Consider the following 27,668-nt stretch of genomic DNA (forward strand, 5'->3'; position numbering starts at 1 on the left):
TTAACTAGTAGGAACTGGCTCCAAGTAAAGAATTCAGAAAAAGAAGCAATCTGTATAAAAACTGTATTGTTGAAGTTACTTTAATCCCCATTAGGGCTGTTACACAGTCCTGTAAAATAGTTGTGATCTCTGCAAACATGTAGAAATGTGTGGGCTTAAAACTGGAAACAAAAAGCTGTATAGACACCATGATTATGTCTACAATTAAGCATGTTCACATATGGGAAAAACAGGAACAGCCATGGGGAAATGTATATAGATAGCTCTTATCTAAATAAAGGAGCTCGAAAGGTATCCTTGGAAAAAATTTGTTTAATCCTTTTTCTAAAAAAAGGAGAAGAGTGGGAAGGATTACAGAATTGCAATAAATAAGTTTATTGTCTGAAAGCTTACTTACTGCTGATTATTCAATACATATAGTTGGGCACAATCCCATCAATTCATGCTTTCAAGTATTCTCATCACCCCTAAGAGTCTAATTACCACCGAGCCCATTGCCAAGGCATTCTCTGCACTAACGGGTGACATATTCCCTTGACAGGAGCTTCAGCAAGTGGAGGCGCTCAGACATGAATCATAGAGAACAGAGAAGTGGTTACATCACATAACTACCTCGCTTCTCCTAAAATTTAACAGGAAACAACAGACAATAACAAGAAGCAGATCTTCCAAGTTGCTTCCTTTTACAGGACCATGTCTAACATTGTTCATCATAACTCCCAAAGAAACGGAAAAAGAATTACCAACCGACACACTCCAAGAGCGTGATCTGACGAGCCACCGTTCTTTGTACCAGAAAAGGAAGACCGGAGCCACTTCCAGATGTACACGAATGATCCAGTAAATCCTATTGTTTAAGACAAGGAGAAAAAGAACCTATTAGGAACCAGCTACCATTGAAGAGGATTAGCCAGCATGAACCACAGAGATTCTTGGCACATGACTTGTCAGCATCAGGGCGCAGTGAGTATTTGTGTTTCTTCTCTAACATATGATGGTCCTGAGGAACAGCAGTCTTCCCTTATACTAAGTTTTAGGGAAATCTGAGCAAAGTACAGTATGAAAAGTAAAAAGAAGGCCCAAGAAGTAGTTTTGAGCACCAGCAGAAGCTACAAAAACAACAGAAGTGGAACAAAGAAGAGCAGTAGAAAGTCTTGAAGTCAAAGTCAAAGAGTCACTATCTTCCAGCTGGAACTGACTCATAACGGACCCTCAAGCAGCTTTTCAGAGACTGTAAATCACACATGTAGAGACTGCCCATCTTCCTGCAAAGGAATTGCTGGTAGAGTCAAACCACCAGAAGTCTGACCTTCCAGTCAGCTGCCCAACTCCCTACCTAAAAACTGCCCTGCGATCACTGTGAATCTCCTGAATGATTCTCTTTTGTTGACAAATCTAAGGCATTCTAACGAGGTGGGGTTTCTCCTGAAAGGCTCTTCATCACCGTGTTGCCTCAAATTGGTAGACTCCGTGATGGCAGTGACTTGTTAGGTGGGCGAGGAACACAAGGGTGAGGACTTCCAGCTGTGTGTCACTTGTTCGTGTAGCTCATTCACAAATCACAAAGAAAGAAGGCTGTCACTGAGAACTTAACAATGGTTACAAAACAGGACATATGCAATTAATGTCATTGAATTGACAAATTTTAGCTGTATATCATTTACAACAATAAAATGTTTTAGAATAAAATCAATACAGGCAATCATTGTCAAAAATTGAAATATGTCCCACAAAAGAAATCCCTAGATAGTTGTCTCAAACATTGTTTTTTCTTCCTTTCCTTGTGAAGCTAGAAGCAGAAATCTTTCCATATCAAGAACGGAATATCTATAATCAACAGTATGTGTCCATAGTGATGGTCTTATGGTTGCAATGATGTGTAGTGACATTCCCCAAACGTCTTTTTTCCCCTAACATTTAACTGTCCTGTTAAAGCAATACCTTGGTTGTTTAAATTTATTTTATCTTCTTTCATTTCCTTCAAGTTTCACTATGAAGTAGTGGGGAATGGTACAATTATAAAAGCTGAACAGTCAAATAAAGACATTTAGAAACCTTGAAAACCATAAAATGGGTAATCAACAAGAATACTGAGTGTCCTAGAAGTACATCTTCCAATCATTCTCTTGGTGGCTCCCTTTTCTTTCCATATATTAATTTTTTTAACACATGGCTGTAAATTATGGCTATAGTGAAAAAAAAATGTTTATAAGCACGGTCATCAATTTAAAAGTGTGTGACAACATGTTAAAGAATAGTTCTGAAAATGAAATGAATGTATTATTTCTTCCATAATGCTCTAAATGCAGTCCTGGTTCTAAACTCAGCTCAGAAACTTAAAAGTTGATAGGGTTCAACAGAAAATTTGACAGACTGCAACCTCAAATCCTGAATGGTAAGGCATTTTGGTTTTCAATGTGGAGGTGCTGTTTAGTAAAAGATATCCTTTGTTGCAAAAACCTCTTCAAAAACCTATTACGTGAAACTCATAATTAATTTAAATAGTGTCTTTTCCTGTGTTATTTCATCGTGATATACTATCATCTTATACAGTGGAATTTAAAGATTATTTTGGCATGCACAACCATTCCTTGTTCAAAATTCTGAAAGCCATTTAAAGTAATTTACAGTAGATGTTCCTCTTATGGCCCTTGGTAACTAGTTATCTTAGTAGCTCTGAGAAACCAAGTTCTCACTAATCTATTTTAGAATCTTGCTTTGCTCAAGCTTTGTCAGAATTCATCCTCATGTCTTCTTGCTACTTAACTCAATAAACTCATTTGGTTTTTCTAAAAACTTGAAATAGGCTTCTATGTATAGTTTCAACCAAAAAAAGCCCCACAAAACCCTGCAGTTCTCGCATTTTTTAAATGAAATGTCCCCAAGTCCTCTCTTCCTAGTTTTACTGTATGACAATTCAAACAGGTGGGAAAAAGGAAGCCAAAGAGTCCTTCCTCCTTTCTTTTGTACCATAGGAAGTACGAAGGTAACAGGATGGGGTAGAACCAGCCTGCGTAGCCACAACCAAACGCTTGACGGCTTCCTAGAGTAGTTCCTGCACTTCTCCAGGTGCAGCAACAGAGCTACAAAGATGCTGACTCTCTGGATGTAAGGAAGTTGCAGGGTTAGTCTTTACACCTGAACCAGTGCAAGCTACCAGGCACTTTCAAGTTTCTCTTCTAGAGAATGAGACAAGATGACCTTAAGCAAGACTCAGACATGATTTAAATTAACATTGGATCAGGTCAAAAGTCTATAAACCAGGGAGTCTTCACTTAGTATGGGCTTATCTTTAACCCCTTTGTAACACTCACTAGTCTTTATCTTTTCAGAGTAGGCACTGACTAAGCACAGTTTAATACCTTAGAATAAATGCTGTTACCCTTCCTACTCACTTCAACAAAAATAACAACAAACAATGTTTACTGTTAGCTTCTGTCAAATGATATTGCTGTGACTTAAAATGAAATTTGGTCTCTTCAAAATTAACTTGATAATTTATGTTTTTAAAAGTAATGGAAGGTCAGTCAGCCACTTTTAATGTCATTTTCCTTTAAATAGTAAAAGTGGAATTTTAAAATATTAAATTGAATGACAGCTTTGTATTTCCAATATGGAGCCAGGAGCCACATGTTGTCCCCTGTGGCTACTTTGAACTAAGTGTAAAATGTGGTTGCTGAGTTGATCTTGACATAAGGAGACCCAGTATGTGTAGCACCGAATTGCTCCATAAGGTTTCCTAGGCCGATCTTTTGGCAACAGATCACCAAGCCTTACTTCTGAGGTCTCTGGGTAGGAATGAACAACTAACCCTTCAGTTAACAGTCCAACCATTAACCATTTGTGCTCTACAAATAGTGGCAAGAGTAAACAACATATCCTATCATAAATGACATGTTGTTATGTGCCATTAAACCAACCAGCTCATAGCTGACCCTCAAGCCGGTTCTCAGAGGCTGTAAACTACACAGGAGAAGATGACAATCTTTCTCCCGTGGAGCAGATGGTGGATTCAAACTGTGTGCCTTTGGGTTGATAACATATATCAAAGACTTAATTAAAAGTTAAGAATATTAACTATCTCATCAATAACTATTATTGACTATAGACAGAAAGGCAGCTCTGGTGACGTAGTCATCAGGAACGATGCTGCCAACCCAAAGGTACATACACAGTTCTAATCGATCAGCTGCTCCACAGGAAAAAGATAGGCAATCTCCTCCTGTGAGATTTACTGTCTCTGAAAATCCTCTGGAGGGTCAACTGTGAGTTGGTTCCAACTTGATGGTTCTCAACAACAGCTGAAACGATCTTTGGAAATACTAGGTAAAATAAAATGTATTGTTAAAATGAATTTCCTGTATTCTTTTAAACTTTAAAAAAATGCACCTAGGAAAAAACTACATTTGGCTCACATACTGCTGCTACTGGACAGCACTGGTCTAACCAATTAGCTGCCCTCCACAAGGGGGCAGCACAAGAGCAGGAAAAATGTGACTTTTTCTAATGTAACATTTTGAGGTTTTCCGTTTTAAACCTTGAGAAATGAGAGTTTCATTTATAACATTAAGCAAAGGCGTTTTTTGATAAGCACTGTTATTACTAAAAGAATGCTGTTGTTAGATGCCATCAGATCAGTTCTGACTCATAGCTACCCTATGGACAGAGACTCACAAGTACCATAAATCCATGTCACACCTGTACTTTCCAAATTACAGGTACTCATTCTCTATTATTTTTCTCTTAACTTCTTAAATAAAATTGACTAAAGATTCTACTGAAATAAGTCCCATTTAATGTAATTGACAGCCTGAAATAGCTGTTTTCACACAGACTGATCAAGAGCCAGCAAGTAGTTAAGACTAAGTGACCAGTGGTTTGATGTTACATTGCCATGCCCACACCAGTTACAGGGAAGGGTTTTACAGCTGAAATAAGAATATGTCTGACACCATCTTCCTAACATTCAAGGATTTTCCCTGGTCGCACACTCACTGCTAAAGTGCTGTCTCCAACGTTGGTAGTGATGAGACCTTCAATAGTGCCATACTCCACGTCTCTGGGATTGAGGCGTTCCTGGTTGCGCCTTTTAAATTTCCGGAGAGCAACTCCCAGCAGACAAGCTAGAAGGCATACTGCAAACACTACTGACAGAATGATGAGACCAACTTCCAAGTGGAAATTCTGTGTTCCAGAGAAGGTCTTTTCTGGAAATAAGCAGAAAGGTGTAAGTGGCTATAAGAAGTTACTTATTTAGATAACCAATATCCTGGTTAAACAGCTCCTGAGTCCAACCACACAGCACTAATAGCAACAGTGACAAAATGTTACAACGAAATCACTTCTAATATCTGGCCTGAGGCCCAGATATTTTAACCATTATTTAATTAGACAAAAGAATCATTTGATGGAAAACTTTGCTGAGAACCAAGGGCATTAATGGATGTGAGTATACTTTTAAAACAAAGTACTATGTAACTATTACTTTTGTGCAGCTTCAATTGTATCTGTAAGGGTGTTTTATCATGCAGCCCTTACAATCAGATACTATGTTTTAACATTCCTATGAGAATGTGCCTTCTGGGCTGAAACAGAATTAACCTACCCTGCAGTCTCTTCATTTCAATATATTTTTTCTATTGGGGAATTTCACTGATCTCTTTTACATCTCAATTTCTGCTTGTTGTTGTGTGCCATCAAGTCCAAACAAGTTTTCAGAGGCAGTAAATTGCATAGGAAAAGAATAGCCATCTTTCCCCTGTGGAGCAGCTCATGGATTCAAACCTCCTGCCTTTGGGATTACAACGCACCTTCTTACCATGAGGCTACCAGAGCTCCCTCACTCTAGAAAACATTCATGCATCTTATTCAAATATTCATTCACCAATTCACTTATTCTCCTGATCATTCATTCACAACTTAGTTAAGACATTTTTCCACTGTCTAAATATTCATGTGTTCACTCAAGCCCTCACCTGTCACTCATATTTACAATCAATTTCTTCTTGCCTGCTGAATTAAACTAAATTTCTTAGTTGGACATTCTCAAGATAGTAATTTCTATTGCTTACTTGATATTATGTCACAGAGCCCAGCTCTTCCTCACATATGCCTTCTGTCCCTTCCCACTTTCCTGGTCCCTTTAGAATTTCCCCTTCAATATAATATTTTTAACTTCAATACTTTTAACTTCTCAATCCCAAATACTCAGTGGTTTATCACATTTAATGCTCTATGGTACTTGTGATCTGTATAATAAAGTATAAAACTAATTACAAACAACATTAAATGATAAATATTGCTTGTCTCCCTAACTTAGAAATTCCTTAAATAAATCTTTTATTAAAACCCAAACACCTACCTCACTGCTATCAAGCCAATTATGACTCACTGAGATCCCATGTGTTACACTATAGAACCTTGCCACAGGGTTTTCTTGGCAAAGACTTTTCCAAAAGCAGACAGGCAGCCTCTGGGAAGGTTCAAATTGCCAACCTTTAGATTACTAGCTGACTGCAAACTGCTTGTACCTCTTAGGGACTTCTGTTATAGTGAAAGGTTCTAAAGTAATGTATAGATCAGGAACCACATACTATTGAGTTGATTATAGAGAATATTCCCCATAACATATGTTTAGACTTTGGATTGTGGCCAGGAGGTACCAGTCCATGGAGAAGGACATCAAGCTAAGAAGGGTGGTGGGGTAGCACATTAGAAGAAGACCCTGGATGAGGTGGGTTGACACAGTAACTGGGGCACTGGGATTAGGGTGTTGAGTCAGTGAGACTGGCTCAGGATAGGGCAGGGTTCACAGCTCTTGTTACATAGGGTCACTACGAGTTGCAGGCGACTCAATAGCACATAACATTACAGCCCAGTGAGCTCTAAAATAGCTTTCTACAAATTTCTGTTTGAACACAGACATTTTGGCACGTTGATTCACATACTAGGTAGCCTTTTCCTTTTAACTACTTAGACTCAATCTTTCTTTTTAAAATTTTCTTCTAGAAGTCATTATCATATTTAAAGATATTCCATTTTCTTATTGGAAGTTAACTGTATACGTATCCCGCCTCCTTTTGGGGGGTGATATTTTTCACAGTGGCTATTACTACTTAGCACCTCCAATTCTGCTCCTTAGAGGCAAAGATGATGCTTCTTCATCTTACAAACTCTGAGCATGTTGCTAGGAGAGGCTATTCATCAGAGTGACATCATGCTTGGGAAGTTGGAGGGATGGTCAAAGAGGAAGACCATCAACGAGGTGGACTGACACAGTGACTGTAACAATGTGTTTAATGGTGTTGAAGATTGTGAGGATGGTACCAGGATAGGTTAGGGTTCAGATCTGTTGTTCATAAGGTCACTGTGAGTCATACTTGACTCGATGGCACCTAACAACAACATTCTACTTTTTGGACAGGTTGTTGGGGTTTTTTAGGTCTAAAACTAATTAGATCTATTAAAAATGTCTTACATGTTTAGAAAGGTCCTAGGTGTTACAAAGTTTGCATTTATCCAATTTCCTAATGGCTGAAGGAATGAATTTACCTAGAAGTACTACAGAAGAAAGGTGTAGTAATCAGGTAAAGATTAAATGCATAACACAAACTCAATGCTGTTGAGTTGCAACCAACTCATAGGTGACCCTCCTGTGGGTTTTTGGAGGTTGTAAATCGCATGGGAAGAGACTGCACATTTTTCTCCTAAGAAACCGCTGGTGGATTCAATTCACTTTGGGTTAGAAACATGAGTCCCTACAGACTACACTATCTGTAAAGGTTAGAGGCAAGGAAACCTTGTGGAACAGTTCTACTCTGTAATACACGAGGTTTACCAGGAGTCAGAATCAATCAAACTGATGGTAACCAGCCTAGGTTGGGTTATACATTCAAGGAAGTAAACTTGGTGTGGAGCGAGTCTATGAAGACTGTGGTACACTATCACTTGCAGGGACTCTGAGATAGCTAGTAAGAGCTCATTTTATAAAGTGACCATTTTAGAGGACTAGTTTCTATCGTTTATCTAACTGTACTAACTACAGCAGAGGATGATTCCTCATAAACCACTCAAGATTCAAGTGAAATACCACCTAGCTTCACATTTTAGCAAGAGATCACTGGTAATCAGAGAAAAAGTTAGCCTTTTATATTTCTTTCTTCCTCATAAAAGAGGAAAGATGTTCCTTCCACTCAGGCACTGGTGTCATAAGTTCTTTTTTTTAAGGGACGAGTAGTCATCAAGTCAGGTTGTTTGAGCAATTACAGTGGTCACCACGGCCATTTACCTGTGCGCAGTTGCTCACTTTCTCAAACATGCCCACCCACTTTGCAGATGCCAGGGGGTCATGTCCGTATCTTCCTCACCAACTGCTACCTTTCTTCCTGCCATCCAATGACTCTGGGTCAAAGAGGAGGAAGAAAGTCATGTGCCTCCTTTGATAGCTATTTAACCCACACAAAATTGGGAAAACACTAGCAAAGCTCCTCGATGTAGAAATAGAAAAGTTCACAGGAACCTTTTGTGGGCAGCTGGGCGGTGATGTTCCTGTTGCACCAGTCCCCTTGGCAGCACTCGACAGCCTGGCCAGGGGAGGGCGGCGTCTTACAGGTCATCTTCCCCTGCTCGTACACCTGGAAGCAGCCCTTTTGGTAGACGTGGAAGCCATCGTTTATGCTCAGTGAGGAGAAGCACTGCTGCCCTTCACAGTGGTCCTCATTCCCACAGGAGAGGCCTTCACATACACACATGTAAAGTTTGGGATTAGCCTTGGGCTTCTCATCTGCAAAAGAGAGAGAGAGGGGAGAATGGTGAATCATTCTATGGGCTTCCCTATAATCAATGACATAACAGTTACTCTGCAATTACCCTTCAAGATGAACCAAAGAGACAGCCAAGCACATGTATCACCAATGGACATGGTACCTACAGCCTGTGACCTATCACTAAAACAACAATCCTCTCTCAACATATGAATCCATTTATAAATGTTTTATGTTCTTAGTAAGACAAAATTGGCTAAATCTGGCCAGAAGACTGAAAATCAACTTCTCCAATGTGGTTTTCATATCAACTTTGGCATGAGAGACTCTCAAATCTCAATTCTTAAATCAAGAGAAATTTTTTGCCAGTAATTAAAGCATACATATTACCTTCGTCTTATGGGGAGGGGGGGTATGGGAGGTGGGAAGGGGTCTTTAGAAATATATGCAATTTATGGCAGCTATTAGTACCGGTTCCTGCTAACTCTGTGCAAATCCCCATCAACTAAGAATACTGAGAATCTGACATGCTTGCCATTACTTGAGAGCTTCAGAAAACTGCAGTATTTTAGTGTAATAAGAGGATGCATTTATATTTAAAAAAAGAAAAAAACCCCCACATAACTTACTAATGTCTAATCCAACCTATGGCTGATCCTTCAGCAAATTTTCAGAGACTGTAAATTACATAGGAGGAGAAAAATCCATCTTTCTCCCAAGGAGCAGGTGGTGGGTTTGAACCACTTGCTTTGGGGTTGGCAGCGCAACACATCTCACCCAAGAGTTCATCACACCTTTTCCTGCTTTTATACTTACAAAGCCATGTTATCACTATTGCCGTTTAATTGCCTACACCGAAATTTCAATGCCAGCAACACTAAGGTTTTTCGATTTACTATGTTGGGAATTCAGAAAAGCTGCTTAATATTTTCACCTGGCAGAAAAAAAACAAACCAAAAAAACCCACAAAACAAAACCCAACAAAAACTGGCACCACTTATGGCACTTTTATGTATTGATGGGCACAGGATGATTAAAGGAAGAGAACAAAGACTAAGCGGGAAGCTAACAGGTGGGACCAACGAGCAGCACACCTGGTGAGTCCCCGCAGCGGTGCAGACAGACACGGGAGGGGTGAGGCACACTGCTCATTACACCTTCTAGTCGATGTGTCTCTTTCTGAAAACACTCGTGTTTCATATTGCAAATCATTTTCTTCCCCACCCCGCTCCCTTGCTTAGTTGAGACCTGTTGGTCTCAACAGCTGCCACTTTTGAGGACGGAAGTGAAAACAAAGAGAGGGCAACAGCCACATCTAGAGGACACTGGATGGAGAGCTGAGTGAGGGCCACTGTCACTGAAGCAGTGTTCATATGAGGAGATTGGCTCACAGGGCTATCTCCCAAGGTCTGTGTCATAGACAGGACCCTGGACCCTCTCGTGGGTTTGGAAGAGAATGGATTCTTTCTAAAATAACAAGCTAGGAGTTTTTCTTTTGCTTTTCAAGGAGAGGAGCAAACGGGTGGGGGGGGGGATTTGTGCGGGGAGAAGGGTGCAACAATGAATTAATGGAATCCCAAAATCTCTGTAGATGTTCATTGAAATGAAAAAACAAACTAAATTTAAAAAAAAAAGGCCTAAAGTGAGGTATTTAGAATATGTCACTTTCCTTTACACCTATTTATGTGGAGGTGTGTAGAGAAGTGGGCTACCTTAAAATGAGACAAGTGTTCTTCCTCTTTCTTCTCCCCTCTGGAAAGATATGAAAACTAGCTTCCTACCCATTGTAGTGGTGCTGTCTCGTCTGACAGGGTGAGTGCACGCAGACACATATACACGAGCCTTCTATTTATAATTGACTCGCTAGTCCTTTTGAAAACCACAAGGGGCTCATCTAAGAGCAAAGACATGCCTGAAAGCAGAAAATCCAAAATAGCCACGGACTTGCTATGTATGTCACCAGTCTCGCCCCTGAGAATCAAGAGCCCGCAGACATTTTTCGTGAGTGTAAAGTTTAATGAGCAAAGAAGTAGTCTCTATTTTTCCTGCCTAGAGAAATTCGAACACCAATCTATTTCCACAAGGCTAGGAAACATAGATATCTGTTGACATAATCCAGCAAAATGTTTACACTTGCCAAAAAGGAGTTGAAAGATAGTATTTCTAGGGAGTCTAGACATGCTTGCCACTCTGAATGGCACGAAGTCAGGCTGAAGGGCTGCCAACTCCGCCGCCAACAGGTGATGATTCTTTGGAGCGAAATGGATGGGCAGGTGTGAGGGGGAGAGGTAATGATATCATATTGATTTGCAATTGACACCGGGACATAAAAAGACTTTATAAAAACACATGAGATAAGCTGCCTCGGGTGAAAGGAATTAATTAAAAAGCTACATGGATGTGTACAATTGCAGTGCAATTCATGTCAGTATGAAACACAACATGTATTATCTTTAAATATTTTCCAGAGATCATTGATATCGAGGGATCTACTCATTAAAGGCTATGTGCTCACTGGGGCAGGCTGGGGAATGAGGTTAGAATTGGGATGAAGGAGTAAAAAGAAAATGAGAGGATATACATGTAGACTCTGAATGCATCGAGGAATGTGATGTACTGTATCCTTGGTGATAAGGACCACTAGAAAAATGAATAACAAAACTCAGCACACTTCAGAGATATGGCAAGTTTGATTCCAAACCACAGCATTAAAGCAAGCTGGACAGATTTTGCTCCTCACTACATAGAAAAGTCATGTCTACGCAAATCAGTCTACCAAGTGTGCAATAGCATTATGAAGAGCTTTGAAATATTGTGAGAAATACCAAAATGTGACATAGACTCAAAGTGGCCACATGCTGTCTGAAAAACAGTACTGATTGGTTCAACACAGGGTTGCCACAAACCTTCAATGTGTAAGGAGTCCCATATCTCTGAAAGACAATAAAAGGAAGCTTGAGAATCAGAGGTGTACCTCTAACTGCAGATCAGAGGGGTCCAGGAAACGCTGGCCTACTAAAGTAGTCAAGGCATTGGTGACACACTGTCATTCCAATTTTTAAAGCATCAATTAACACATTGCTGCACACGGTTAAATTGACGACCATGCTTAGAAACACATTTGCCGTCATTTGTGGCAATGTGTTAAATAATCATCATTCTTTAGATACTCCTTCAAAGAGAACGCTACTATTACAGTTCAATCCCAAAATAAACTCTGAAATCCACAGAAGTAGCAATAAGGGCTACTGACAATCAGAAATGACAAGTCTTAAATGGCTGATTCTTTATCACCATAACATGTCCAAAACAAAGATTTTCAGATCCATAACCCCACAATCAAGAATAAGAAAGAGAGGCAAAGGCCTTAATTGTTATTCTTATTAATTGTTCTTTGGTGCCATCGAGTCAGGTACAACTCACAATGACCCTAGAAACAAAGATCTGAACCCTGTCCAATCTTGTACCATCCTCACAATCTCTGACAGACTTGAGCACACTGCTGCAGTCACTGTGCCAATACACCTGGTTAAGCGTCTTCCTCTTTCACCAACCCTCTGCCTTTCCAAGCATGATGTCTCTCTCCAAGCATCATCTTCAAAGTATGTGAAATGAAACTTTGTCATCTTTGCTTCCAAGGAGAACTCTGACTGCACCTTCTCCAAGACATACCTATTTGTTCTTTTGGAAGTTCATGGGATATTCGATATTCTCTAATACCACAGTTCAAAGAATTCAAGTCTTGAAGAGCAGGAACTCATAGCTAAGTTCAGCAGTCAGCCAATGGCAAAGAGTGCGTGTGTGTGTGTGTGTGTGTGTGTGTGTCTGTCCCCTTCACCAATCTTTTGCTGCTATTTTACCTCCCACTCAACATTTAACCTTCTGAATTTGTATATGCTGCTGCAACTAAGGATAAAGATGGGCAATCTCCTCTCGGGCAATTTACAGACTCTGAAAACCTGCTGGAAGGTCAGCCAGGAGTCAGTCTGACTTGATGGCAAGGAGTTTGAGTTTGGAGTCCTACTGAATACTTTCAGATCTACTTCTGCATCTATTTGTTACACACAACTGAAATTACTCTAAATTTTCAAAAATATAAGAGTGACCGTACACACCACATACACACATACTAAATAAATGTTACTTTAGCAACTTTACCTGGCAGAATGGATTAGTTCGAAGAGGTGCCAAAAGTGTTTCAGAGCTAGGATTACTAATTCAAAGAAGGTAAAAAGCACTGTAAAAGCACTCTCATCTTAATATCCACAATTCTAAGCAGCACAGCAGGCCCCAAAATGCCCATGACTCACATCTTTAGTCTCGTCAAAACTTAGGAAGAGCTGCAGCATGTGTGGACCGGTAATTTTTTGTTGTTGTTGTTCTTTTTCTTGAGGATTTTTGTGGGGAGAGGGTGGGGAGAATAAACAGAAACCCCCTGTACAGGTGGATCACAAGTAAGTGTGTCTGAGGCTTCCCCATCTCTAAGTCTATAATATAAATACAGCACACATCGAGCAGCACTAAGGAACATTATAACCTTTGGTGACTGATTTTTCAATGGCCCAGACAGGAAGCCTCATATCTGCTATAAAGTGTTTTATACTGGCCTGTGCAAATAACCAGGAAGTGCCCTGGCAGAACGCAGTGAGTCCACTCCACCTAACTGACATTTGTTTAAATTATTCAGTAATTTAAATGTCAAGCCAGAGGTATTCCCTCCCTGCCACTGCCGAGCTCACCCACACTGTCTGCTCTGAAAAGCACCTCCCGGCATTACTCAGTGTTATGGCTGGCACTGTCTGTCCTTTGTAGAAGCAAAACCAAGACAGTGTGAAAACACTGGCAGCCAGGGTCTGGCTGGGAGCAGCAGGGAGTTCTGACCACAAACAGAGACTGCCGTGAGGAGACGCAGTGCCACAGGGAGGGCCAGGGGCTGGGATATCGATCCAGGGTTAGGCTTGCCACGCCAGGGCTGCACTACAGTTAAAGCTTTAAGCAGACTGTTCTAGCCCTCCCTTCAAACTCACCATCAGAACACACCTACTCTTATAACATAATCCTGGACTGGCAGAGAAAGAGGCAGAACAAAACACATCCCAGATTCTCCCGGGCTGGGATAAGCTTGTACCTCACAGCAAAAGTATTTACTAACGCCTTCAGTGCGACTTCAGCAATCTAGACTCAGAACCATAATTTATCCTCCCCCTACTCCAAGGCTCTCCCTCCTGCTTGCTCTGTCAGGCACTCTATAATGTTTTAATGCTTTTATGGAGTCACCCTGAGTCTGAGCTGCTGCAAAGACCAACTAATATCACTCTAAACCATATACAAAAACCTATGTTTGCCATTAGAGTTTCTGACATGAGACAAATGATAAAATGCTACATGTAAACCAGCCTGCAGCTATGATCCTGGCTGTTGTTACGCAGTCTCAAGTTAGCTCCCATTCACAGCAACCCAACATACAGCAGAACGAAACACTTCCTGCGCCATCCTCACAACTGTTGCTGTGTGTGAACCTATGGTCACAGCCTCTATGTCAATTCATTTCTATGAGTGTCTTCTTTTTTGCTCAATTTCTACTTTATCAAGCATGATTCCTTCTCCCGGGACTGGCCTTCCTGATAAAATGTCCAAAATACATGAGACGAAATCTTGTCATTTCACCCATTTTGATGAACATTTTAGGGAGCTCTGGTGGCCTAGTGGGTAAGAAGCTGCAAGGGCAGCCCAAAGGCAGGCAAATCCACCAGCTGCTCCGAGGAAGAAAGGTCAGCAATCTCCTCGCGGGTGATTTTTGAGCCCCTGAAAAACTCCCTGGAGAGTCAGCTGTAAGTCAGTTCTGACTTGATGGCAATCAATTCACATTTTTATCTTAGTTAGTTAATAATCTGACTGTACTTCTTCAAATAAAGACTTGTCTCTTATGCTGGGAGTCCACAGTATAGTCAATATTCTTGACAACCACTAAATTAAAATGCTTCATGTATGGGAATGACTGCACGCAAAAAAAATGTGAATGAAGGAAAGTGTGAAACACAATGTATACGAATTTTGCATGTACACCAATATAAAAAAAAAAAAAAATTGAAAAAGCCAAAACCAGGCCAGGTGAACTCAGTTTCATAAGGACAAATACTACGTAAGACTATTACTGTAAAATCAGAAGGAAATAACTAATTAAGATGTGTACCAAAGATCAGATGGAGAAGGGAAGAGAACTGAAGGAGGGAAGGAGGGCACAGGAAATCACAAGGTCGCAGAGTTTGATGGGCAGAAAGAAGAAGTGAAGGAATTAGGAGCGATCCAGTGGGGATCTGAAAAGGCAGGGTCACGGTGAGCATGGATCAGTGGTGATTAATTTTATAAAACACAATATATGAGAATGATCACATGACACACAATGTGAATGGAGGAATGTAGGAAACAGTGTACATAAATGAAACACAATGTATACAAATTCTGTATGCAAACCAATATAAAACAAAAAGAATTTTTTTAAAAAAGGCTTCAGTTCTTCTTCAGTCTTCTTTGTTCCTTGTCCAGCTTTAGCTCACATACCAGACAACTGAATGTAACTGATATGAGTCAAGCAAGTACACCTTAGTCCTCAAATAACATCTTTGCTTTTGAAAAATATAACAAATCTTCTTCCAGCAGATCTGTCCAGGGAAATTCATAATACTTGTGTCCATAAATGTTGATTATGAATCTAAGTACAATGAAGTCCTTGAAGGCCTGAATATTCTGTTTAGCATGATGTTACTTATGGATGCAGATTTGAGGATTTTTTTTGTTTCTTTGTGTTAAAGTAAGATCCATAATGAAGACTGTAGGTCTTCCTCAGAAAGGGCCTCAGGTCTGTTTCATTGTCAGCAAATAAAGTGTGCAGTACACATAGCAGGCTGTTAATCAGTCTTCCTCTAATCTAGATGCCACTTTCTTTTTCATGTCATCCAGCTTCTTGTTTTATCTCCTCAGCATACAGAGTCACTCAGGCATGATGCTATTATCCCCTTGTTCTAAATGAATGGCGGTGCCTCTTGGTCTATGTACAGCTTTTGCTTGAGCACAATTCAGTGTTCTGCTATTCTCACTCTTCTCAATGTTATTATGACCCATACTGGAAAAAGCCTTTACATCATCAATAAACACACGTAAGCATTTTTCTAGTGGGTGTTCTCTGCTTTCATTCAACATCTATCTGATGTCAGCAATGACACTGATTATTTCACATCATCTTCTGAATCCAGCTTTAATTTCTGGCAGTTTCCTGTTGATATACTGCTGCAACCATGAATGATTGTTGTTGTTGTTGTTGTTAAGTGCCACAGAGTCACAGGCGACTCATAGCGACCCTATGAAGGAGAGTCCTCAACACTTGGGTGCCTTTCATCCTCTCTCCAGGTTCATAGGATGAATGATGGTATTTCATAATCTCCACGTTCTGCTGGACCACCTTTTCTTAAAATAAGTGCACTTATCGATGGCTGGCTAAGTAACTATCTTCCGAATTTCATGATATAGACAAAAGAGTGCTTCCAACATTGCTTCTTTAATTGACACATCTCAAATTAGTACTCTGTCAATTCCTGGAGCCTTGTTTATAACCAGTTCCTTCAGTGTTTATTGCTCTTCTTTTCCTTCAATACCATTCATTCTTATTCACATGGTTTCTTCTACAATGACTAAATGTCAACCAATTTGGTACTATGACTGTGTTTTCCTTCCATCTTCTGATGCTTCCTGTGCCCTAAGGCTTGATTTCCCCCTCTTCTGTTCTTTCAACTTGAATTAATTCTAAATGCTATCTTCTTTTGGTTTTCTAGCTAGGTCTTGGTATATTCCATTTTAATACTTACTGAGTAACACTTTGAAATTTTAATCCAGCCCTTTTACTTTACCTTTTCTTCTTCCATTAGCAGTATCTACTCCACATTTAAGAGCAAGACTCAGAGTCTCTTCTGAAATTCATTTTCATATTTTTTTTTATTTTCTATCTTTTAAATAACTCTTGCTTTCTTCAACTATCATATCCTAGTTTTCAGAGATGGAAGAAAGCATTTCAAGATCTGTATCTTAGGCATTAGTGAGTTGAAATGGACTGATACTGGCCAGTTTAAATTTTATAACCAGAGAGTCGACTACAACAGGAATGACAGACTGAAAAGGAATGATACTGTACTCACTGTAAAAAAATAAGACAAAAATATTTCCAAGACCTATCATGAAGAAAAAAGCTATCTGTATTAGAATAATATCCATATGCCTACCAGGAGAATCAGGATCTCTAATGGTTTAGAGGTAAGGCAATGACAAAAAAAAGGGGGAGGAGGAACTCAAAGGCTAGCAGTTTGAATTCACCAGCTGTTCCTTGGGAGACAGATGGCAATCTTCACCTGCATGATTTACAACCTCTGAAAACCCACTGGATGAGAGTCAGTTATAAGTTGGTTCCAACTTGATGGCATATAGTAACATAAAAGGGAAGATTAGGTAATAGTATTATTATTCAAATTTACACACCAACCATTAATGCCAAAGATGAAGAAATCAAGTAGTTTCACAGTTTTTACAATATGAAGTTTATCAAATAGTGATACTTATCAGTGACAAGGGTCACTGATAATTCTTAGTGATCGGGATGTAAAATTCAAGACTGTGAATTTCAAGACTAACAGAAAAGAATGGCCTTGGTGATAGAAATGTCAATAGCTTATATTATAGGACAGAATTTTGAAGATCAAATATTATTTCCTGCAAATACTTTTTTTTAATTGCATAAATACCAGCCTATATACTTTGTCCTTACCAGAGAGAATACTCAGGAACCAGATTTTTTAGTGTTATACAAAGAGTTCACAGAGAAGGTCAATATCATCAGTGAGAGCAAGACTAAGAACAGATATCAGTTACTCCAAGGCAAGTTCAACCTGAAGCCGAAGAATAGTAAAACAAGTCCTTCAGAGCCAAGTATGACCTTGATTATATGCTACCAGGATTTAGAGACCATCTCAAGAATAGATGGGAGAGGAATATAGTCTTCGGGGCATCGAGGTCAAATGACATAGCATAGTTCACAAGGACAATGTTCGACACGCCACACTGGTGAGCAGTGACAACGTACTTGAAAACTTGCAGCCATCTAAGATGCATCCACAGGTCTTTCCCTGTCTCATGCAAAGAAGAGTAAAGAAAACTGAGGATGCTTGGAAACTATTATTAGTCCACAGCACTAACAGACCTCACAACCCTTATCTTCCATAGCTCTGGGACAAGAACTAGGTGGTACTGGCTATTTCTAACAAGGTCCTAGATCAAGTGGGAGATAAATGTGAAACAAACATCAAAATCACAATAACGGCCAGGCATGCTATTCTGATAGCAACTGGATGGACCCTGACACTATGGTTCTTAGCTACTCTGAGTCTGGAACTGAACTCACCCCTGTGAGACAACTTGAGGCCAAATGACAGATAGGCAAAAGAGTAACGCCAGGGAGTCACTTAGCATTTGGAAAAATCAACCACAATGGATCATGAGGCAGCATTTGCCCAAGGACAAAACTCAGAAGGCAGGGAGAGAGAGAATGGAAGGAAGAATGGAACCAAGAACCATAGAGAGAGACTTAGAAGAATGATGCTGCACTGCGGACATTATATAATCAATGCCATCAAACAAAAACAGATATGAATGGCCGACCAGAATACCAATCTGCTCTGTAAACTTTCAAATAAAAATTAAAAGGGGTGCTGTAGGGGGGTTTTGTTTTGTTTTACAAAGGAATAGATTTGACATATTCCTATTATTCCTGGGGTCTACAAAAGGATAGGTTTTCATTTCTAACAAACTTGTCTCAAAATAGACAAATAATAAGGTGCTATCTTAGACTGTTACTAAAAAAGCCCAACAGCTCAAAATTTCAATAGCCCAAGAAAGGAACACCAACTATTATTGGAATTCTTCCAATAGTGTAATCATTCCTTCATCTGAAATGGCAGTTTATATCAGGTTTACAGATTATGAGAGTCCTTCCACCATGTCCTAATCCAGGAGTGGAGTTTGGCTCCTTGCCAGAATCTGAAAGCATTTGAAGTCTCTGAAATTAAACAGAGGCTTAAAGAAGGATTTTGCAATGGCAGATATCATTGCCAGCAAGCCTGTTTTTAAGACAGAAACACAAAGGTCCATCAAGAGTGTAAAGTGAAGGGCATTTGATGCTCTGGAAAGAAGGCTGGCTATATGTTCAAGGAAAAAAATGCATCAAATGTCTAATGATTTCTGCTTTATGAAACACTCATTTAGCAAACCCAGATCACATTCCTTCGCAACAGAGAACTTGATACATGGTAAAGTTGTAAAACCAAGAAGAAAATATATGCCAGGAGTTAAGTACTTTTCCTAAGAAACCAATTAAGAGGTGAGGCATTCAGGTATTTAAATTAGGTCAAATATAAATTCTCGTTGCTGTTATGTGCCCTTAAACTGGAACTGACTCATAATTGACCTTCCAGTGCAGTTTTCAGAGGCTGAAAACTGCACTGGAAGAGACTGCTCATGTTTCTCCCTTGAAGTATCTTGTGGATTCAAACTGCCTTTAGTGGGTAGGCAGTTCAGTTGACAGTGAAACTACCCATTAAGCCATCAGAGAACATGTCCTAAAATAGAAATTAGTATCTAAAAAGAAAATGGGTTTTAGAATTTCAAAGATTTAAAATTTATGAATCCTTCACCCAAAACATCACTTTTCCCCATTGTTCCCGCCCTCCACAAACATAAACATTTTATCATGGACTGCCTGCCAATTAGCCCGTTTTGATCAACCCATTTCTCACCACTACTGCTTCTCCTTACTTATTATATCATTCTCTGTCACCATCTCATGACTGGAACTAGTTTCCATCCTTCTTTCTTTTCCCCAATTAGTCAGTTATTATTCTCTTGCAGCAAGTCCTCTGGCTTCTATCACTGTTAAAATAAAGACGACAGCAGATAACCTAGTCTAAAATTCCTGACTGAACAGACCTCCAACTTCTTCAGCATCCTTTTAGATCACTTTAGTTCTAAGAAACCTTCTCCTGATGCCAGTCCACAGGCCCTACAGAAGTGGAATTCCGACTGCACTGAATCCCTCAACTCCTTTTCCGCCAACCTCCTCATTCACTTAGTCAGTGCCTACTGGCCCTTCAGATCTCACCTTACATGTTATTTCCTCAGAGAAGTCATTCTTCACTCTCTAAATTTATAGTCGGAGCCATCTGTACATACTCAAGGACATGTATCTGTATGTCTGCTTAATACCCAACTTTTTACCTCCACTAAACACACCATGAAGGTAGAAACTTTGCCTGTTTGGCTCGCCATTACATACCGGGCACCTGCCTCAGAACCTGGCAGGCAGCAGAGAATGCAGGCCTGAGAGATACTTGCTGCTCAAAGGACTTACTCTTCTCTAAAAGAGTTAAGAGGTAGAGACATGATGCTGGTTTTCAGAGCAGAGTGAGCTCATAAAGTCTTTAAATGTCAGCAGAGATCTTAAGGCAGAGCTTAGTCACCAAGCCAGCAAGTCTGTGCAAACCTTTTCCCTAAGAGGAGCTCCCATGGCATAACATCTGTTCACCCCCTCGGGCTCACAAGTGTGGAAAATTAATAGTGTGCAGTATGTTAAGTTTTTTGTTTTGTTAAAACAAAAAAAAAGGAAAAGGACATACGAGCACAAAAGTTCCTAAAATTAAGGGACTAAATACATAAACCGAACCACAGAAGTTTTATTCTGTGGAAACCTGACTGGAGATGTTTTGCTCTTGCAACACCATATTGACCAAGGTGGTCACAGTATAAGAAATCCTGTCCACAGGAGTCAGTTTGAGAGGGGTCTGTACAGAAAGTGACTCCTAGGAGCAAAAAGGCTACCCCTGGTTCTCTGCTGCCATTTTTTTCTCCCTATCAGTGAAAATAAGTGTTTTAGCAGGAAGTGGGGGAAGAGAGAATTACATCATTTTCCCCTCACTGCTTTGCTGAAGGTGATAAGAATTCCTAAGTCACCCTGCATTTGAACTGCTGAAGCTGAGAGGGGGGGAAGTGCCATCTGTTTATTTTGTGTCTGAGCTGACTCTGAAATAATCCCTGTAAATTAAGCCTATTGCGGAAGCCACACCTTCCATTTCAAGGCCAAAAACCCATGTCTGCATCTAAGTGACTAGCAAATTAAAAGGCACAGTGGGGTACAGATCTAAGACAATATGCATCTGTCTTTTCCATGCTTTCTATGATTTGGTGACTGTAGCAAAGTCTTGGCTTTGCCACATGCATACTATGTCTGTGAAGCAACATAACAACCTCTTTATTTCCTCCTCAAACTCCTGAACTAGTACTCCAGAGAAGAAACCACAAACCCTAATGAGAATTAAATACCGGGACTAGTTTTTTTGTATTTTTTTTTACTTGTTGTGTTTTGTTTTGTTTTTCCTTTTATATTAGTGTGCATACAAAAATTAATACACATTATATTTCACATTATCCTTTAGTCACATTGTTTTGGGATTAGTTTTAATCCAGCAGCCATCAACTGAGTTAATTCTAACGCACATTGGCTTGGTGTATCTCTCATTAGAACTCTGCTCCACAGGATTTTCAGTGCCTGATTTTTCTGAGGTTAGAGGCAGATAAACAGGCCTTCTGCCAAGGAACCTGGAGCTGAATCTGAACCTCTAAGCTTCCAGTTACTATCTGACCACCTTAACCCTCTACTTACACAGGGCATCTACAATTACTTTAGAGACAGAAAATACTTTCTCCTTCAGATATGGCAAATGCCCATGTCTGAGTGAGGCTCGAGTTATAAACAGCATAACAGATTACCACAGGCTGAAGGAAGTGCAAAGAGTTAGACTCAGTGAATTACAAACATTTTAGAGACACTGTTCCCTGTTTAGATTTAGAATGGTGTCAATGACGTAGTCCACTCTTCAAATGTCTCTGTCTCGACGCTCTGTTCACTGTGTGGGAAGAAGTGTTTCCAATGACTCACTTTGGGTTGTTTTGTTTGGGGTTTTTCCTGGTTAACTAGGAGATGCACAGCTATTCCAGTGAGGGCATCTACCCAGGCTCTATAATAGAACGCTGGGTTTCACAAGCAACCTGAAACCATGGGCAAGCACAGGAGAGAGGACATCACAGGAGGCTGCAGTGCCCAGACTGACACCTCTATTAATCTCCTGTAGCCTTAGTGTTATTGTTAGTTGTCGCCAAAGTAAATTACAATGCATGACAAGCAACCCCATGTGTGCAGAACAGAACTGCTCCGTAAGGGTATTTTTCAGAAGTGGATCACCAGGTCTGACTCCAGAGGATCCTCTGGGTGAGCTTGAACTGCCTACCTTTTGGCTTGTACTTGAGCACTTAACCATTTGCTCCACCCAGGAATTTATTTTCTATTTTTTCTCCTCTGCACTGCAAGGATAAAAGCTCCACGATTATCCATCTCAGCTCTGGTTACCATCAAGAAGCCTCCACCCTAGCCCTACACTCTTTCAACAACCTTTCTAATCATGCAGATAAACACTCAAACACATGGGCATGGCATGGCTGCAGCCTTTTAGCACTGAGGAACCTAAAGTTAAAGGTAAAAATGTCCATAATTAGTACATTTTACTGTTTCCTATTTTCCTACTCTCCTGAGATAGTCTGACACCATAGCTGCAACACTGGGCTCAGAACTGCAGTGGATCCAAAGGAGTGATTATGAAAATGGTGCAGGGCTGGTTCTGTTGTATACAGGGCTGCCGAGGACTAGAACCAGTAAGACTGTACCCAAAAAAGCACAGAGGAAATTAGGTAACTTTTACACTACTTTTCCAGGCTGGCTGAGGTTATTATATCCAAAAGTGAATAATGGGGTCCATCTGAACTTCCCCGATACAGTCACTTCCTAAAACTCAAATTTCCCAGTACATGTTCCAAGACCCAACAAGGGCCCAACAAGTATGCCAAAAAAGATTCATGAAAACTATCACCTCGTGTCACCAATCATGTATCTTATCCAACTGTACTTCAATGTGTCTGACTTGATCTTTGCTTTATATACATTCCCTCCCCATCAGATTAAACAGCCCACAAGAATCCATCAATTATCACACATACTTACCACCCTACTTAGCACATGAGAGATTTAACATATTGGTCACTGACTAAAGATCCAAAAGACACAGTGAGATGGCTAGATGAGGATTACGTGGAGCTTAGTCCTTTCTACAGGAGCCCACAGACAGATTCAAGGAGCCTGCCTACATTCAAGGTGGAAGCAGAAAGCAACTCTGGGTTGCTGGGAGCCACAGCTGGCTTTACATGTACACATTCCCCCACCCCCACCCCCCATCTCCCCTGCAGGGGAAACCATTCCCAGCTTCCACAATAATCTTGGGTCTTGGCAGAAAAGAAGCCAGTTAAATCTGAGATATGTCACGAGGCCACTGGCTGGGAGCAAGAATGTCTAAACAGAAACCAAAGCGAGAGCAACAAGCAAGAGTTTCCACAGATTCCCTTTGGCTCCCATAGCCACACAGCACTGATGGCCTAAAGATAACCCAAATGTCTACAAAGGGTCACTTTTAAATAGTAGCTTTAATACCACCAGTCATTTCAGAAGTATTTCCTTCCAGAGTCGGCTTCCATCCACACGGGTGTGCCAAGCATGTCCAGCTATGGCAAGCCAGCTGAAGAGATGAAAGCCCAGAAGGAAATGGACGGAGTCCCAAAGGGGAACAGACAGCTCCTAACATGCTGTGATTCTATTCTGTGATCCTGTGTGCACCCACTTGGGCTGCCAAGAAATAACAGTCTAGCAAGAGATGCCTTATAGGAAGGATTTACAATAATGAAGACTTCAAGAGCAGGTATGAAATGAAATGAAACAAAACAAACAAAAAGGTTTAGCAATGCCTCTCTTCTTGAACTCTGAGATAACAAAAACCAGGAGTTATTATCATCTACAAGTTTTACAGGTAAGCTTTTTCCTCCCAGTAAAAAAAAAGATATGCTTCTTAGTCTGTTGGGGAGTTTAGATAGCCACTAGAAAGAACTCAGCTGGAAACCTGAAGGCATGTAGTTCAAATCTACCAACTGTTCCATGGGAGAAAGATGGACCATCTCCTCCCATGTAATTTGCTGCTTCTGAAAACCCACAGCAAGGTCAGCTATGAGTAAGAGCCAACTTGACAGTTGTTGTCATTGTTGTTATGTGCTGTTGTGTCACCTGCAACTCATAGCAACCCTATGTATGATAGCTCTAAACCTTGCTCTATCCTGTGCCAATCTTATTTTCTCCGACACACATTTCTGGTAATGGGAAGCCCCTGTTACCCCAGTCACTGAATCAATTCATCTTACCAAGGGACTTCCTTTCTTGCACTGTCCCTCCACCCTCCCAAGCATGACATCCTTCTCCAAAGACTGGTCCCACCTTGTAATATGTCCATAGTAGATCAGACAGAGCTTCAGAATCCTTGCTTCCAATGAGCAGCCTGATCTCACCCAATCTAGGGTAAACCCCTAGAGTTTGTTCTCCTAGCAGTCCATGGTATATTAAATACTCTGCTCCAGCACCACAGCTCAAAGGGAACAACTCTCCTTTTATGATCCCTAGTCATTGTCCAGTTCTCTGATGTACAGCAAATAATTATAAAGACTACGGCCTGGATCAGGTGCACCTTAAGTCTCCAGACTGACATCACTGCTCTTCAGTACTTTGGAGAGGTCCCTGACAGGAGACTTTCCCAATGCAATCCATCTTTTAATTTCCTGGCTGCTGGTACCAAGAGTGTTGACTATGGAGCCAAGAAAACAAAAGCTGTTAACACAATCTCAAATCTCCTCACCATCAATGATGCTGCTGCCAATCAGCTTAGTGATGAGAATCTTTGTTTTCTTGAGGTTGAGCTTCAATCCATATTGAAGGCTGCAGTCCTTGACCTTCTGCAGCAAGCAGTTCAGGTCCTCAATTATTTTTTTTTTCAGGTCCTCAATTTGATCTTGAGTCTATCCCACCTGAATTTCAAAACTATCTCAGGAACAGGTTTTAGGCCTTGAACACTAATGACTGAATACTGGATGAGCTGTGGGAGGATACCAAGAATATCATCCAGGAGGAGTACAAAAGGTCATTGCAAAGACAGAGGAGGAAGAACAGAGCAAGATGGATGTCAGAAGAAACTCTGAATATTGCACTAGAGCGCTGAGAAGCCAAAGCAAAGGGAAGAAATCAAGATATTAAGGAGTTGAACAGAAGATTCCAAAGAGCAGCACGGGAAGACAAAGTAAAGCATTACAATGAAATATGCACAGAGCTGGAGTCAGAAAATCAAAAGGGAGGAACCAAGATGACGGTGCCGGAGGAAGCCCCACAGGAACTGAGGAACTGGGGACATGGCAAGCCGCATACAAACAGGCCACCAGGGTCCTCCACAGCCTGTAGTTTATCTATAACTGAACAGCCAAACAATTGTTTACTGATCATCAGTACGGATTGAGGCTCAACATAAAGAGGACAAAGATTCCCGAAAAAGAATGGGTGAGTCCCACGGCTGCCAGCCCACCACTGCCAAGCCCACACCCACAGCCCCATGGGGCTGCCACACCAGAGCCCAGGAATCCCCTCACCTAGGACTGGCAGCAGATGCCAGCTCTGTGGCTGGTATGATGGGGCCCTCACATGGCCACAGAATAAGTTTATTCTAAAAAAAATTCTCAGAATGAGATAGCAGTGGTGGGAGAAGCAGTGTGGAGTTGGAGGCAAAGCAAGCCACATTGAAATAAGCCACCATGGACCTCCACAGCCTGCAGTTTATATATACCTAACCAGTCAAACAACTGACTACTGATATTCAATATGGATTGAGGCTCAACATCAAGAGGACAAAGATTCTTAAAAAAACATGGATGAGTCCCACTTCCTCCCATCATCCACAATGTCACAACACTGCGGGGCCACCATGGTCAGTGTGACAAAGCCCACACACAGCTGGCAGCAGGGGATGCCAGTAGCTGTGGGCCTCCAGTGTATGAGAGGACAGCGGGGGAATGGCGGCGGGGCAGGGGGGGTTGGTGCCATAGAGCCCAGAGTAGCAAAGAACTAGATACGGAAGAGCATCTCGCTGTCAGTGAAGAAGATTTCCTTGGATAGGTCAGAGAAGAAAAGAAGATCCTCAATATGATGTGCGGTAACTCTAGCAATGTAGCAATGGGCTTCAGCACGCCTCGGGGTGTGGGGATGGCACAGGACAGGGCCATCTGTTGCTCACAGAACTGCTGTGAACTATAGAGAAAGCTCTCTAAGCATAATGGATAGAAAGTTATGCTACCAAACCAAAAGTAGATGATTTTAATTTGCAGCCCTCAGGTCTGGTTTTAATTGTTTTTGGTCAAAGAGTCTTCTAAGCTGTGTATCACTGGTCTGTCACTTGGCTATACAGAGGTAACTTGTGGTTGCTGTGATGCTAAACACTGTGACACTAATGTGTCAAATGCGAAAATGCTAACCAATGGTGTTTGATGGAGCTCCCAGATTAAAACAAGCTTGGAAGCAGGAGTGGCATCCACTTTTTTTTTTTTTTTTTTTTTGGCATCCACTTTTGAAATAGCTTATCTCTGGAAACTCTATGAACTTAAGAGAAACAATGAAAATTATATAAGTGTTCAGGTCTTTCATTCATAGGGTCACTATGAGTAGTCCACGACTCGAAGACACTTAACAACAACAAAAACAGATCCTGGACAGCAGATCTCCTCAATGCACCACATCTTTTGATTTCTTGATTACTGCTGCTAAGAACTGTTTCAACCTAGGGTGAGAATGTTCACCACTCTCAATGGGGGAGAGGGGTAGTGAAGCCTCTTCAAGTAGCAGCCGGACCACCTGGTGGGGCGGGGAGGGGGAGGGGCGTGTGATGGTGGCAGTGCTGGAACCAGGGCTGCTCTCCCTGGCCATGGTCTTCAGGATTTTGTGTGTGTGTGTGTGTGTGTGTGTGTGTGTGTGTTGCTTTAGGTGCAGCCGCCCGGCCCTGAGGAATCTTATCTAAGCCACTCTGCCACCTCCTACCCCAGTACATTTGTAAGTAACACCACCAAATCCCTTCTCTTTGTAACTCACAAGTTTGTTCTCTCTAGGTTTGTTCCCTTTCCTTTGTTGTTGTTAAGTTTCATCGAGTTGCAGGTGATTCATAGTGACCCTATAAAGGAAAGTCTTCAATACTTGCGTGTCTTTCATCCCTTCTCCAGGTTTACAGCGTTTCCAGAGGCAAGCTATTACAGAAGTAAATGCCACTCCTGCTTCCAAGCTTGTTTTAATTGGGGAGCACTACCCAACACTATCCACCATGGGTAATCAACCATTAACACATTTGACACATCAGTGTCACAGTGTTCAGCCTCACAGCAACCACAAGCAACCCTTTCCTACAGATATACTTAATACTGAGTCTTGCCCCACACCTGAACCCTGTACCCCATTCCAGAGACAAAAGGGAAACATAGTCAGCTAAGGAAGTAAAGGAGGTTGGAGCCTTAGGATTCAGCCAGCCATCCCCAATGGACTCAACTTGGAAAACACTTTAAAGTCCAGAGGGCGGAAAACGTCAGGCATGCAGCTCAACCCAGAACCACCAATCATGTGTTAAAGTGGGCTCCTCTTCCCCTTCAACTCAATGTCCCTGTTCAGCATGAAGAAGCCAGAGAGTCTGCACCCCATTCCCAATTGAGAAATCCACAAGTGAATAAGACAATTCCATGTGTTCTTTTTTTTTTTAATAATAATCACCATTGCACTATGCTTACCATTACCCTGTCTTTATTACCCCCTTGTACCCCCTTATATGTTTTTTAAAAGAAAGAAAGAAAGAAAAGAAAGAAAGA

At 41.0% G+C, this 27,668-nt stretch overlaps 1 protein-coding gene across 1 annotated transcript in view; it reads right to left on the reverse strand.

The window, feature by feature from the left end:
- ACVR1 (activin A receptor, type I) overlaps window positions 1-27,668 on the reverse strand; it is a 104,738-nt gene that overhangs the window by 36,859 nt on the left and 40,211 nt on the right. Inside the window, exons 3-5 of the mRNA XM_006880793.1 lie at window positions 8,519-8,782; window positions 4,996-5,207; window positions 748-847 (exon numbers count right to left, since the gene is read on the reverse strand). Of these exons, the coding sequence (XP_006880855.1) occupies window positions 748-847; window positions 4,996-5,207; window positions 8,519-8,782 (576 nt within the window). The remainder of the gene's footprint in view (window positions 1-747; window positions 848-4,995; window positions 5,208-8,518; window positions 8,783-27,668) is intronic.

The sequence above is a fragment of the Elephantulus edwardii genome, unplaced genomic scaffold (genome assembly GCF_000299155.1).
Source record: "Elephantulus edwardii isolate Elephantulus edwardi_28Jun2011 unplaced genomic scaffold, EleEdw1.0 scaffold00010, whole genome shotgun sequence".
In the NCBI taxonomy this organism is placed as follows: Eukaryota; Metazoa; Chordata; class Mammalia; order Macroscelidea; family Macroscelididae; genus Elephantulus; species Elephantulus edwardii.